Below are 14,353 nucleotides of genomic sequence, written 5' to 3'. Positions count from 1 at the left end.
TTGTCATATGGCTGTGCTTTCATAGCTTATGTGGTCCATGGCTCATAGCCCTGGGTGGGATGGAGGAAGAGGACCCACTCCACACTCAGATCTGCCTCTTGAGCACATCCCATAGGCTTTATGCCCCTTTCCACTCTCATCTCCCATCCCACATGTCTAATGAATTGAGTAGTGACCGACCCACTGCCTGCAGGGGACCTAGCCAAGCCCTGGGAGGCACGCTGGGGCAAAGGGTTGCTGAATGTTCCAGCCTCTCTCCTCCATTCAGAAGTGCCTTGCACATTTGGAGAAAGATTTTGTTTAAAGAAAGAACTTATTTACAAAAGATAATGAGAGTAAGACAAAAACAGAAAAAAAAAATCCCTCAAATGCCCTCCATTTCTATTATCCTGACTACTTCTGTGATTTGGTGAATTAGTCCACTCAATATTTACCACTTTAAATAAGACTTCGTAAATGGAAGTTCTCACAGAGTGGAGTGTCAGGCTGGAGAGTTCTGCATGTTAAGGTTTTCCATGTTCATATTTGCACACATCCACATGCTCTCCTGCCTCCACTTCCTGTGGCAGCAATGCCCAACGTCTGTGGAGCACTAGTGATGTGTTAGAATAACGTGCTGAGCATTTTGCCTGCAAAACATCTTTCCAGCCTCCCACCAGCGCGCAGGGGCAGACACCATTAACCACCACCATTTTCCCAATAATAAGTACTTATAGGAAATGCCATCTTCTGAAGTTCACCTAGCAGGTGGTGGAGGTGAGCCTTGCAGACAGCCTGGCCCTGAACCCATTTCCCTGTCCAGTAACCGACACTGCGTCCCGTGGATCGTGCCGGGTAGGTTCTCTTGCCTGCATTCGGAACTTTTATTTCTGGAGGTGTCTTTCTGTAGATAAGATTGTGCCCAGCGCAGTCTGCACCGTGCAGGAGCCCCGCTCTGTCAGTCAGGCGCGCTGCATCTTGGGAAGCTCTTGAAGCCGCAGCTCCTTCCACTTGAGAGAGACGGAATTGAGTGAAGCAGCCTACAACTCCACAGAGGAAACAGGAGCCTTTGGCTGCAAACATGAGCAGAATCCAAAACACTTGAGATTCTCGACAAATAACCGATGTTAGAAATGGGCAAAGCTAGATGTGGTCCTTGACAGTAGTGGGCCATGGAACGGCCTTTGCAGGAAAGTTAGAGAGCCTGTGGTCCGGTGGATGTCCGAGTTCCCGCTGCCTCTTCTGGCTGCTCATCAGACTCGAGGGGATACAGTTGTTTCTCTTAGCTAAGGATGGCCATTTCTGTGGGCCGAAAGCAAAGAGGCAGAGTGTCTCTTGAGAATTCAGAGGTGACTTTACGCAAGCTCTGTCAGTCTGGGAGTCCTGGAGGTTCTGCTGTGTCCAGGATCCTCAGCCAGGCCTGAGGGAGACTAGAGAGAAGGCATAGGCCCGGCCACAGCATGGGAGCGTCGTCTGGGGGATACAGACATGTCGACCCTGGATTACAGCCCATAACAGGAATATCTGTAGATGCCTAGCCCAGAATCCGTGTGTCTTGAAGATAATGATGTCAAAGCTAAGGACTGAGGAGTGTTCAGAGATTAACTCTGAGTGTTTTGGGGGCAGGGACAGGAGTAGGGGAGAGGAGAGCAGTGACCCAGGAAGAGGGAACAGCATGTGCACAAGCCTCTGAGCTCTGACCACAGCAGAGAGAGGGTCTCGTCTATGTGGGAAACTGGGCAAGGCGTCAGGTGGTTGGAGAGTGTCCTGCAGATGGAGGCAGAGACCACTGAGGGGGGGGACTTTGGGGAGGTGGGATCAGAGCCTCTGAGGATGCTGGGTATTTGGGTCTGTATCCCAAGACCGAGGTGATGCCACTCAAGTATCTAAGTTAGATTTGCATCTTAGGAAAGCTGCCCTGGCTTGGAGCGAGGCAGGAACTCAAGGGGGTCAGAGCAGGGGCAGGAGGTTGGTTAGGAGGCTGTGTCATCGTGTTCGAGGGAGGTGAAAGTGGCCTGGACCAAGTAGTAGAAACTGTGGAAATGGAGAAGGCAGTAGAACCAGTGGGCATTTGATGGTGAGGATCCAGACTTTGTGATTGGTCAGCGGGGGTTGTGAGGGAGAGGGAGCTTCCAGCCTGATGCTGTGACCTGGGGCTCAGCTGTGCAGTGCCCTGAGCCAAAAGCACTGGGAGGTAAGGTGTTGGTCTCCAACTGCGGCAGGTGGAATTTGCAGTGTCTGTGGGACAGCCATGTGCAGAAGTCCAGTGGCTGTTGGGGGTGTGGATGTGAAGCTCAGGAGAGAGGTGAGCCAGGGTGGTAGGCACTAGGAGTCCGAAGCTTAGCTGAAGGTGGGGTCCCTGAGGAGCATGTGGAGAAAGGAGAGTAGTCTAGAACATGACTTCTCCAAAGAACACCCAACTTGAAGGGAGGGGTGGAGGACAGGGCCCTGCGCAGAAAGCTGGGGAGGAGTGGGTGCAGAGGAAGGCAGTGGCCTGGGAGTCAGGGTGGTGGATGCCACAGGAGGTGAGGGCTCATATCTGTGTCATTGGAAGGGTCACTTAAGAAAAGGCCTGAAGTCGCTGTGACCTTGACAGGAGTGGAGATGTGGCAGCATCTGAAGTCAGGTTGCAGAGGGCAGAGGAGGGAATGTGCTGGGCAGTGGATGCTGGCTGAGCCCAGGGCTTGGGGAAGTGTCTGTGCAGGAGAGGAGGGAGGGAGCCTGGAGCTCTGGGGTGGTTTTAAGGTGAGAGACTGGTGTGGGCTCAGGGAGTGGGGAATGAGCCAGCGAGGGTGAGAACTGAGCCACTTAGAAGGACAAAGGGCAGGAGGTCCTCAAGCAGCCAGCTGGGGAAGGGACCAGAGCCCAGAAGGCAGGATTCCTGTCCCTGGATGTGGGCGGGCGCTTCCTCCCTGAGCCTGGAGGGGTGGGCAGAGGCTGTGCTGGCAGAGGCCAGTGTTTCAGCTTAAGGGGGGTCAGCTCTGGGAATCCCTTTCTAGTGATAGTTTGTTTTTCTCTGAAGGAGGAGATGAGATTAATGGGGAGGGGATGGGTCCCAGGCTTGAGGAGAGGGAAGACAGACTGAAGCACTCACTGTGGGAAAGGAGAGTGGAAGAAAAGAGCCCAGGACCACCAGAACAGAGATGGACACGAAGTACAAGGGGTGGCACCCCCCACTCCTCCTTCACTTCATTCCTCTGTCCTGTCCTTTTGTCATGTGATCCAGGACTGATGTCAGGTGTGTGGTCCACCTCTCTTCTCTCTAAACCCCATAAGACATAAAGTCTGTAAGATGTTGGGCTGTTGGGCAGAATTCTCTCTTAACCTGTATTTTGGGATTTCAGTGGGCACAACCTTCTCTCTGGGTGTCACCGTGACACCAGTTGGGGGCAGCCTTTGGGAGCCGAGGCCCTGCTCAGGTGCTCAGGCTGCCTGGTTAACACAGCGCCCCGGGAGCCCCAGGCAGCGAGGGGAAAGTGGGCCATTGAGGCCTGTCTTGTTTGTCACTGTCCGCTTTGTCCATGTGAATTGGAAGCCATCAAGTTGCCACAGGCAGACAGTGCTCTACTGGGTGCAGGATAACGTGCAGGAAGCTGATGCGTTCTTTGCCCTCAGGACCATCACCAACCAAATGAGATGCTGTAGGGCCTGAGCAGGGAGTCTGTGCGAATGCTTATTATTAAATGTCACGATAAATAGTTTGTAGTTTTTCAAAGCAACTCTGAGCTAGTTGAAGCAGAACTTTCGGAACCAGAATGAAGTTGTTTCTGTTTAATAATGTTCTTTTCAAAAGTTGCCTTTCAAAGCGGATAGTTGGAATCCCTGGATCCAGCCAGCATCGAAGGAGAGGGTTAACACCTGGAAAAAAGCATTGCTGATGCTGTAGTGCAGAAAGTACTTTCTCATCCTTTATCATCTTGACTGTGAAGCGTTGAGAATCGTGGTGATGATTGAGTGTGGTGGTTTCACAGTCACCTGGGAGGTGGACAGACTTGCTCCAAATTCCAGCAGTGCCAGTCCGGACAAATGACTTCGCTTCGTGCCTCTACTTTCTCATCTGTGAGAGGGGTAGTAATAGACCTCTGTCATATAGCTGTTCTGAGGATTTGTTGTGTCAATAGAGTCGAGCACCTAGAAGAGTGTCTGCCGTGTACACAAGACTCACGTGTCACAGATTAGGAAACTGGGACTCATTTGAAGTGACTTGAGCCTGACCACTTCACTCTTTGGCATCAGAGTTGAGACTTGGGTCCAGCATTCTCTCCGGTGTTTTCCATGCCTACCTATCCAGGTAATATGTTTGTATTCATTTTTAAAAGTAAGGTGTAATTTGCATACCGTCATATAGTAGAGTTCCATCAACCCCCTACGTTCGCCATCCCCCAGTATAGACAAGCCCTCACCCCAACTCCATCCTCTGACAGCCACTGAGGTGCTCCCCATCCCTATAGTTTTGCTTTTTCTAGAATGTCTAAAAAATGGAATCATACAGTATGCAGCCTTTTGAGTTTGTCTTGTTTCACTTCTCTGAGTGCATTTGAGATTCATCCATGTTGCCTGTAAGGGACTTGGTTTTTTTAAAAATCTTTTTATTGCTAAATAGTATTCCATTGTATGGATTCACCTCTGAGGGACATTTGAGTTGTTTCTAGTTTTTGATGATTACAAATAAAGCTGCTGTAAACATTCACATACAGGGTTTTGTGTGAGCATAACTTTTCATTTTATTTGGGTCAAGACCAAGAGTGCAGTTGCTGGGCCATATGGAGGGTGCATGTCTAACTTTATGAGAAAGTGCCAGGTGCTTTTCCAAAGTTGCTGAACTAGTTTTGCATTCAGACTAGTAGCATCTGCAAACAGCTCTTGGTATTGTCCGGTGTGTGTGTGTGTGTGTGTGTATGTGTGTTTGTTTTTGGGTTTTTTTTAGCAATTCTCATAGATATTAGTGGTATCTCATTGTGGTTTTAATTTGCTTTTCCCTGATGACTAATGATGCTGAGCATCTTTGCAAGTGCTAATTTGCCATCTATATATCTTCTTGGAAAAGTGTCTCTTCAAATCTTTGGCCTGTGTTGGGGGTAAGATTCCTATCTTACTATTGAATTTTAAGAGCTCTTTGTATATGCTGGATACAAATCTTTATCAGATATGTGATTTGCAATTATTTTCTCCCAGTGTGTAGCTCATCTTTTGTTATCGTAGCAGAAGTTCTTTTGAAGAGCAGAAGTTCTTTATTTTGATGAAGTACACTTTTTCAGTTTTTTCTTTTACAGATCATGCTTTTGGTGTCATATCTGAGAAATCTTTGCTTAGCCCAAAGTCACAAGTATTTTCTTCTAGAAGTCTTATAGTTTTAAGTTTTACATTTAAGATCTATGAGCCATTTTAAATTAATTTTTATATAGGGTGTGGGTATGGAGTGAATTTCGTTAGGTGGTGGAGGTGGAGGGGTCTGTGTCCCTTTATTGCAAGTGACCATCCATATTCAGGGTATTATGTTTACGGTGGGTTTCTGCCTACTTGCTTTTGGAAAATAGTATTAACAGTTGTTTATGTAACAGGTGTGGTATTTTCCAGTGTTCAACGTGTTATCCTATTCTCTTTTCAGTTTCATTTTGAGCTTTAATGAAACCGCTGGAGGTGTTTGGCACGAGTGTTATTTTCCTCCATTTCATTCAGGGAGGGAGGAATCCAGCCTGTTATAAGGAGTCACTTAGATTCACATTGCAGGAAGGGGAGGCAGCCAGCATCAGAACACTTAAAATCCAGAAACTTTTCCCAACAGGATGTATTGAGGGGGCTGAGACTCTGGCTGCCCATGGAACTGAATTTTCATTGTAGCTCAGTTGAGTACTAGCTGTGTGGTCAGGGGCAAAGTGCTTAACATCTCCATTGTCCGTATCCTTGCCTTCCAACACAACTAACTCCCAGTAGGAGGTCTGTTGGGACTAAAGATGAAATGTACAGGGGCCCTAGCATAACACATAGCCTGTATTAGGATCTATCATTATTCCCATCCCTCTATTTTTTGAGAGAGTGGGTTTTCTAGAAGATACAGGATATGAATATAAGAGATAAAGTTACTAAAGAAAAAAATGATTCCTAATTAAGGGATACACAGATGTACAGGAAAACTGTTTTGGAATGGAATGAAGACAATTATTTTAATTGTTGAATATGATGGAGCTGCGGGGACTCGAATGGAAGAGGATTCTTCTGAGGGCACAGGTCTTCATTCGCTATAACTTCATTAGAGTCAAGGAGAAAAATCACATAAAAGCTTAGTACAGTATAGGCATTTGGCAGAAGGCTATAAATGTTGGCTTCTATTATTATCATTGGTATTATGTATCAAGATTATGATGTAATAAATCATCATTGTTTGTGGATCCGAAGTTTTTTCTTTGCTCTGTCTTTGTTGTGTTTAGCCATCAGCCTGTCATCTAGAAAGTGGTCTTTCTCTTCTTGGTGTGTCTGTGGTTCTTTATAGTAATTATAAATTTGTGTTAACATTTGCCAGACTGCACAAGGCTCAGCATTCTTCTCTGGTCTTGGTTTGCAGGGAGCAGCGCTGAAATACTTGCCTACAATCGTCAATGATGTGAAATTGGTGTTTGATCCCAAAGAGCTCAGGTAAGGAAGCACCCCGGGCGAAGGCATCCTGTGTGTCTCCTTTTCAGTGCATTTAATTTACGAGATGCTTGGGGTTCTGTCTCATATTGGCAGAGGTCAGTGCCCTGGATTGTTGTGGAACATGTGCTAGTGGTGGTATCTGTGCCACTTCACTAATTCTGTCTTTATATGAAAAAAGTATCATCTGTCAACAGTCACAATATTTTCTTTAGAGGGTTATTTATAGCTCAATGGGTATACAATACAAATTTGGCGTTTTGCATTTTTCTAGTGTTTGAAAGTCAATGTGTGGTTGTTGGGCTTTGGTTTTGTTTTCAGCACCTAAAAATTTTGCCACAAGAGCTTTAATATTCGTGTCTTGCCTCCTCCTCCTCATAACACGCACCGCTTCTCTTGGGGAGCCCCTCAATGAGGGGCTCTGAGCCTCAGGCAGAAGTTGTCATCTAAAATAATAGTCAAAACAAAACATAACCGTGGGAAGCTGGTCCTTGGGCTTTCAGACTGAGGGGCGAGGCCGGGGCCCAGTCCTTCCTTTTACTTCCTGATTTTACCGCCCTCGCCGTCCAAGAAGCCCGGTCTCGGTTGTTTAATGTGTAGACGTTGCTGCCGTGCCTCCTGTCTCCCCCCAGCTGTCTACAGCCCAGTCCTTATCTGCTTGTTGGTTTGGTTTTGATTTAACATTTGACACCATAAACTACCTGCAGGTGATGGCACCAACGCTGTTTTTACCAGCCAAAAAAGCCCACTTAAATATTAGTTAAGGGCCACCTGTCCCCCGGGTGGCTAAACTGAATGAAATATGGCACCCTTCCTGTGCTTTCTGTTCACCATAGGTCACTCACGCCCTGGAAGGGAAGGGCGAGGGGCTCTTGGGGAGCTGCTCTTCCCCACCAATCATCCTGTTTCTGATGAGCCTGAGGATTTAGAGTCCTGCATGGACACATTTATTTCATGCTCCCGGGAACTGCCAACACTGGTTATACTGTAACATGCCCTAAATGAGAACAGGAGGAACAAACGGGCACCGGCCCCATGTCTGCCCTCCCGGGGCTCTGGAATGCCCTGACTCTGAGCACGGCTCTCCAAGGGTGGCCCCCGAAACAGCAGCATCGTCAGTCCCTGGGAACTTGTTAGAAAATGCTGAGTCTCGGGCTTCTTCCCAGATCTGCTGGATTAGAAATTGGTGGGGGTAGGGGCCCAGCCATCTGGTTTTAACGAACCCTCCAGGCACTTCCAATGAATGCTCGTGTTTGAGAGCCTCAGGTCTGGAGAAACAGGACTTGAGGGGAGCTGTGGTTGGGTGGGCCATCACCGTACTCTGCGCCTGTCCTCAGTGTGCACTGGGCTCAGGCCCTCGTCCATTAGAGGTTCATAGTTGGTGCTTGTGCCATGTGCTTGGAGATCCAAGGAAGACCCCCTTCCCTGGGGCCTTTATGGCTCTTTGTGCCTGCATGTGTCTTCAACACTTTATCTACTGATTTAAAAAAAAATGACATTGAAAATCATTTATGTATTTTTTCCTGTTTAGAAAATTGATTCATATTTTGATGCAACAGAAGAGATCACAGAGGAGAATAACTCAAACTTAATTCCACTACCCAAAAATAGCCAGAAGGATCTGGATCCTCTGTTATCTTTTGTGCATGCACACACACTCATGCGTGCACACACGGATACCCCTAAAAAATTCAACGTTATATTCTTTATTTTACGATCAGCTCCTGCACTTAAGACGTCTTGTTTTCCCACATCGTGAAGTCGTCTCTCCATCATAATTTTTAATAAATTCATGGTGTTCCATCCTGTGCTGGCCCATCATTTAGTTAAGTAGCAGCAGTAGACACTGACATCGATTATGTGCTATCTCCCCACAGAATAGGCTTTACACAAAGCACTTTCTGTGTATTGTCCAATTAATCTTTACAATAACAGTATGTCCTAGATTCTGGTGTTAGCCCACTTTTATGCCAAACAAGTGTTCTTCTAACACTCCTTCAAAGCTTTATTGGCCAATTGTAAATTTTTCAAAACATCTCTACTGAGATATAATTTAGGTACTATAAAGTACATCAGTTTTAGAGTGTTCAATTAAATGGTTTTCAGTATATTTACAGAGTTGTGTGACCATCACCATAATCCAATTTTAGAATATTTTCATCACCCCAATAAGATTCCTTATGCCTATTAACAGTCATTTCCCATTCTCACTCAGCTCTAGGGAACCACTATTCTACTTTCTATATCTAAAGATTTTCCTTTTCTGAGCATTTCATATAAGTGGAGTCATACAATATGTGGCCTTTTGTGACCGTCTTCTTTTACTTGGCCTAATGTTTTCAAGGTTTATCCATGGTGTCAGAATTTTATTCCTTTCTGTGGATGAATTGTATGGTTAGGCCACATTTTGTTTATCCGTTCATTAGTTGATGGACATTTGGGTTGTTTCCACTTTTTGAGTATTATGAATAATGTGGCTGTGATTCATGTGTAGATATATATTTTCATTTCGGTTGGCTATATACCAAGGAGTGGAGATGCTAGGTCACATGGTAACTGTGTTTCACATTTAGAGGAGATGACAGTTTTCCAAAGTGGCTGCACCATCTTACATTCCCACTGGCATGGTCTGAGGGTTCTGATGTCTTCACCTCCTAGCCAACACTTGTTATTGTCTGTCTTTTGGATTATAGCCATATTAGTGGGTGTGAAGTGAAAAGTAAAGCATCACTTTTTGGGATGAGATTTTGGCTCATATTGTATAATGGGCATTGTCCAATATTCTGGTGGCATTTAATGATCATTTAATGACCTTGCATCTTGGTACTGTCTTGTTACACATTGGATCATTTTGCTGTATATCCCTAATGCATATCCCTTATGTTTTTCCTCATAGCAAAATGTTTACTGATTTCATCCTAAATGTTCCCATGGGTTTGCTGACCATTCAGAAGCTGTATTGCTTGATTGAAATCATTCACAGTGACCTCTTCACACAGCATGGTGAGTGGAACCCTGAGAATCATTAAATTGTCACATTATTCATTGTCTGTAGACCTTGCCCCTTCTGAATTCTCTCCTCATTGCCAAAAGGAGTGGAGGTTGCATCCAATTAAAACAGCTCCATTACAAGACAGGAAGATTTAGCCCTTACAAGAGAATGGTAATTGACATATAGTGTAGGTAATAGATCATTGAAAAATGAAGGCAAAACCTCGTAGTTTGTCATTTAGGTGTACGCCAGAGTCCTCGGATAATCAGCATACATTGTAGCCTTTAAGATAATGTGATTGTCTATCCCGGGGAGGCAATCACTTGCTTCCATTGACATGATTGCAAAGAAAAATTTCAAGTTTTCTTTAAATTTAGAAGTAATGGTTCTCTCTTATCCTGAACTTTGTATTCTTTGCCAGGGTTTCTTCAAACCCTGCTCAAAGTAATAAGAATTTTAATGATTCCTCAACTCATTTATCCTGAGGAACACCTTATATTTCCCCATGTTATTTCCTTACCGTTTTTATTAGTCATTTCCTTTCTATTTGGACAGACTGAATTAACATTTTACACTTGTCAAGCAGTTTTATTGAAAGCTTAGAACTTTTGCATAATTTCACAACCTTCCTCATTTATTAGAGGCAAATGTGAAGACTGTTGAGTGACATTCTGACTGAGAGGCATAGATTTATTCTGTTCCATTTGTGTCTAGATGGTTCCATTCATTTTCTTTCATCCCCATGTGTGATGTTGTTTTAGTGATGGAGTAGGCCAGGTCTGGAATGTCCCTGTTGAGTTACTGGCTGGACTGAGAACTCAGTGTGTATTTGGCTTAGTCCTTTGTATCTTCTGGGCTACTGGACTCTGTGTTTGCCTGCTGGCTTTAATTTTATTTCTTGATTTAACTTTATAAAATGCACTGGAGTCTACACTTAACAGCTAAGGCTCATGTTAAGAGAAAATGTTAAGACTTCACTTGGGTGGGAATGTTCTTCTAGGGAAAAAATGTCAAACCAAGAAGTGGGTGGCTTTCTGTAGCCGCCCCCCCTTGCAGGCCTCTGTCTGGGCCAGAAGCTCATTCTCACTTTCATAAAAGAAAGTCAACTTTGTCATCATTGTTTGAGACTCAATAGACATGAATCTCCTCCAAGCCATTAATCCCGACTGTCCATATTTCAGGTTCTCATTGGAGGGCTGGATCTTGCATTGCTCATTTAGAAGGTGTCTTCTAAAGCTTGTGGACACTATGGGGCTCAAGGAAGGCATGATGATGGAGGTGATGGGTAGGGAAACAGTTTCATTGTTTCCTTCTATATTGACTAAACTTTATACCAGAGCAAATAAAATCCCCTGAAAGTTTTATATCTGGGTCTTATTAGGTAGGTTACTAATGCCCCTTCTTCCAACCATTCAACCCCAAAATACACACACACACACACACATTCATGCACACACACCTTCACACCCCCCACCCCCCGCCCCCCGCAGTGCCACCAGTGAGTTAACAATTGTCAATGAATGACAATGGTCAGTGGACTGATTGTAGCTGACTTTTATTGAGTGTTGATATAGGGAAGACCTTCTTGAGGATGTATTTAAATATATTTCAAAATTTCTTGCAAAACTTTGTTCCATGTATCATTTAGCTCTCCTTGAATAAGGATCTAAGACATAAAAGAGTCAATTAAAAATATTTAAAATAGAAGGAAATGTTTTCTTCTATTGAAACTTACTCTATTTCTTTAGCTAAGAGAAAGCTTGAAGGGGAACTTACTGTTTATTTTTGGTAATTGTGCAGGCCTAGGTGTTGGGTGATGGTGTTTTTCTTCCTCTTTACTGTGCCCCATTTCTGTTTTCACTCTTGTTCTGTAAGTCTTTATCATAGACTGCCTCAAGTCCTCTTTTGGAAGTATGCAGTGTGCAATTAAATACCTAGTTTTGTTTCATATGGAGTTACCAGGACATATGATATTTTGGAATTATTAGCCTAGTATTTTTTTAAGTACAAAGTTAGGAGTTTAATCTTAATAGCAAGTTGCACCCATCATAGTAAATGAGATTGTACAAAATATATGAATCCAAAATTATCATGGGCTAAATGAGCTGAAATTAGCCTGGAGCTTCGTGTCTTACGAGCAGTTCCAGAATTGGCCCATCAGTAGAAGTTGTTTAAGCCATAATCGGCAGCCCAAATGTGCTTCAAACGCTCACTGGCTGCCTGGAAGCATTTCAGAATGCATTGTCCCATGTAAAAATGGCCTCGCTTAGAGGCTTTGAGTTTTAAGAATCTTTCTGGGTAAGGATAGCAGAGCCAGCCCTGATTTTTCTCATCTGCAAGCTCCCTGATTCTTCAAAGCAGCCAACATCTGTCTTACCTCCTTGTCAGGAAAAACTTATCAGTGGAAATCTTCCAGTTGGTCTGTTCTTACAAAGATGTTATTACTTTTGCAAAATATTCTGTGCTACCTTTTGTGCAAATATTTAAAGCCAAACCATTTTCTGATAAGATGTGATGGCTGAGATTTCTTGCTTTGTTCCATTTCTTGTTAATTTGTAAAAAATGTAGTTGTCTCTGTCCTCTTTCCTGATCCCAGTGGAATCAGTCAAACTAACTTCCCACGTGTCCAGAGTTTTAGAACTTGATGTAACTAGATTTAGTTGCCCAAGCTACTAAATGTGCCAGCCCTTGGGGAACATTCTTTTGGGGCTGTGGTCAGAGTACATCACAGTGCAGCTCCTCTGGTGACCTCTGTGGGCTCCAGGGCTTGTCATTGCTTATCAGCACATGTGTTGCCCACTCATGGAAGACACTCAACTTAATTGTTTTGCTCTGAAACATTTATTTCCATCTCCCTCCACTATCAAAGACATTCCATCGTTTTAAGGGACTCACTTCAATGGGAATGACAAGCTGATCTGTGTGCAGTGAGGCTGGCAGTGAATTCTGAAACTGGAATTGCTCCTCTGCAGAAAAGCCTTCCTTTGCCAGGTTTGGGTCCTGGTAGGCTAAGGCTTACAGTGACCTGATTGTTTTAGCCCTGTTTTTCCTGTTGCTCCTCTTCTGTCCCTTTACAGGACACGGAAACTGAGGATTCATCGGGCTGAGTTTGTTAGGCTACAACAGGAGATCTGTCTTTTGGCTAATAGGATTGTGTTTGTCTGGCCCCAACCTGTGTGGACAGCACAGCCGCCGTCACTGCTGTCTGCTCACAGGTGTACCAGTTGCGATACTCCTTCTGAATCAGGACTTTGCAACTCTTGATGCCTCCACAGCCTCCACCCTGGTCCAAAGGAAATGGGAGTTCTTCACAGAGCTGTCTCCTCCCACTGCTCATTTCCAGTTGCCATCTTAAGAAGTCATGCCTCATCACTAGAACCTGGGCCGTAGTCTGCGTTGTAGTTGCAAGGGTGGCTGTGGACTTGAGTTCTGGCCTCTGTACAGCAGAGACAATGTAGGAATTGTCCCTGATGTAAGAAGGCTGTTCAGAAGCTGAAGTGCAGACCTGACCACATCAGAGGTCAGTAGTAGACTGCTGATAAAGCCAGTGCACCAGGCCTTCTGGAGACTTCTGACCACTCGTTGTGCTTGGTGATGTGTGAGCCACTTTGGCCTTTTCTCTAAGTACCTGCTCCTTTCCCTTTGATTTTTAAAAAAATGAATGACTGCTTTGCACCATTTTTCCTGCAAGTAATTTAACTCCCTCATTAATAAAGAACTGTTTCTTTCTGATGCCCTTTCTATGATGAGGGCAGGTAGTACACAAGAGGATTGGGAGTGTGTGTGGGCTTTATGATCAGATTGCCTCGGTTCAAATCCTGCCTCTTTTACCTGCTAACTCGGTAACTTTGGGTAAGTTATCCTCCAGGCATCTTTTTCCTAAGCTGCCCTTTTCTTGTTGCCTGTGTCATATGTTTTGAGGATTAATATATGTTTAGTCCTGAGATTTGCACTCAGCATTTAATGCACATTCAATTAATGTTAGCCATGTCTGTCACTTTTGTTGAGGATTCAGTAGAAAAATGGCAGATAAGATCCTGCCCTCATCGGAGAGGATAATTAGAATGTCAAATATGAGCTGAAAGGCAACAGACCTGGACCAAATAATGAAACGGATTACACTGAGAGCTTTCTCTGCGAATTGCTGCATAAAACACCCCGAGAAACTCTGCCCCATGGCTCCTCATGGCACTGTCCACAATGTGAAATCATTGCATATTTTTACTCCTTGCCTTACTGTCTGTGGTCCCTCCCTAGAATGAGAGCTCTCCAAGCAGGGCCTTCTTCGTCTTGTTATTACTCTGTTGCTGTAACCTAGATTGGTGCCTGACCCAAGGCACACTCACAATGCATATTTATTGAGTGATCAAAATTGGACTTGGATGTTCAAAACTAGCACTTCTTTTCCCAGGGAGTAGCACAGAGAAGGAAGTTGATCAGCTATGTACATATGTAGTTCACTTGACCTAAGGGAGGAGAGGCTTTGTGTTTACATGGGAAGCTGGCTGTCTCTGCTGGTCTTGGCTGTGAGTGGATTGGTCATGGAGGAGGAAGGAGATGTCTTTGAGGTAGGGTAACGTAAAGAGAGAAAGAAAAGGAAGAGTCATGAGAGACTCAATATGGAGGGTCTTATGTGAGTAGTCTTATAGAATTAAGCCTATCTTGTATTTGCTTTTGATCTAATTATCCTCAAGTTTTGTGGAAATACGAAATAGGGGAGGGCACGGTTCAACTCCACCTCTGGGATCAAGA

At 44.5% G+C, this 14,353-nt stretch overlaps 1 protein-coding gene across 2 annotated transcripts in view; it reads left to right on the top strand.

Annotated features, from left to right (window-relative positions):
• The window catches only part of DOCK1 (dedicator of cytokinesis 1), a 503,206-nt gene that overhangs the window by 166,015 nt on the left and 322,838 nt on the right, over positions 1–14,353 (top strand). For both annotated transcript variants that reach the window (XM_070566542.1, XM_070566478.1), the window contains exons 24-25: positions 6,542–6,612; positions 9,506–9,612. In XM_070566542.1, the coding sequence (XP_070422643.1) occupies positions 6,542–6,612; positions 9,506–9,612 (178 nt within the window). The remainder of the gene's footprint in view (positions 1–6,541; positions 6,613–9,505; positions 9,613–14,353) is intronic.

The sequence above is a fragment of the Equus przewalskii genome, chromosome 1 (genome assembly GCF_037783145.1).
Source record: "Equus przewalskii isolate Varuska chromosome 1, EquPr2, whole genome shotgun sequence".
Taxonomy (NCBI): Eukaryota; Metazoa; Chordata; class Mammalia; order Perissodactyla; family Equidae; genus Equus; species Equus przewalskii.
This window is presented reverse-complemented; position numbering and strand designations above follow the sequence as displayed.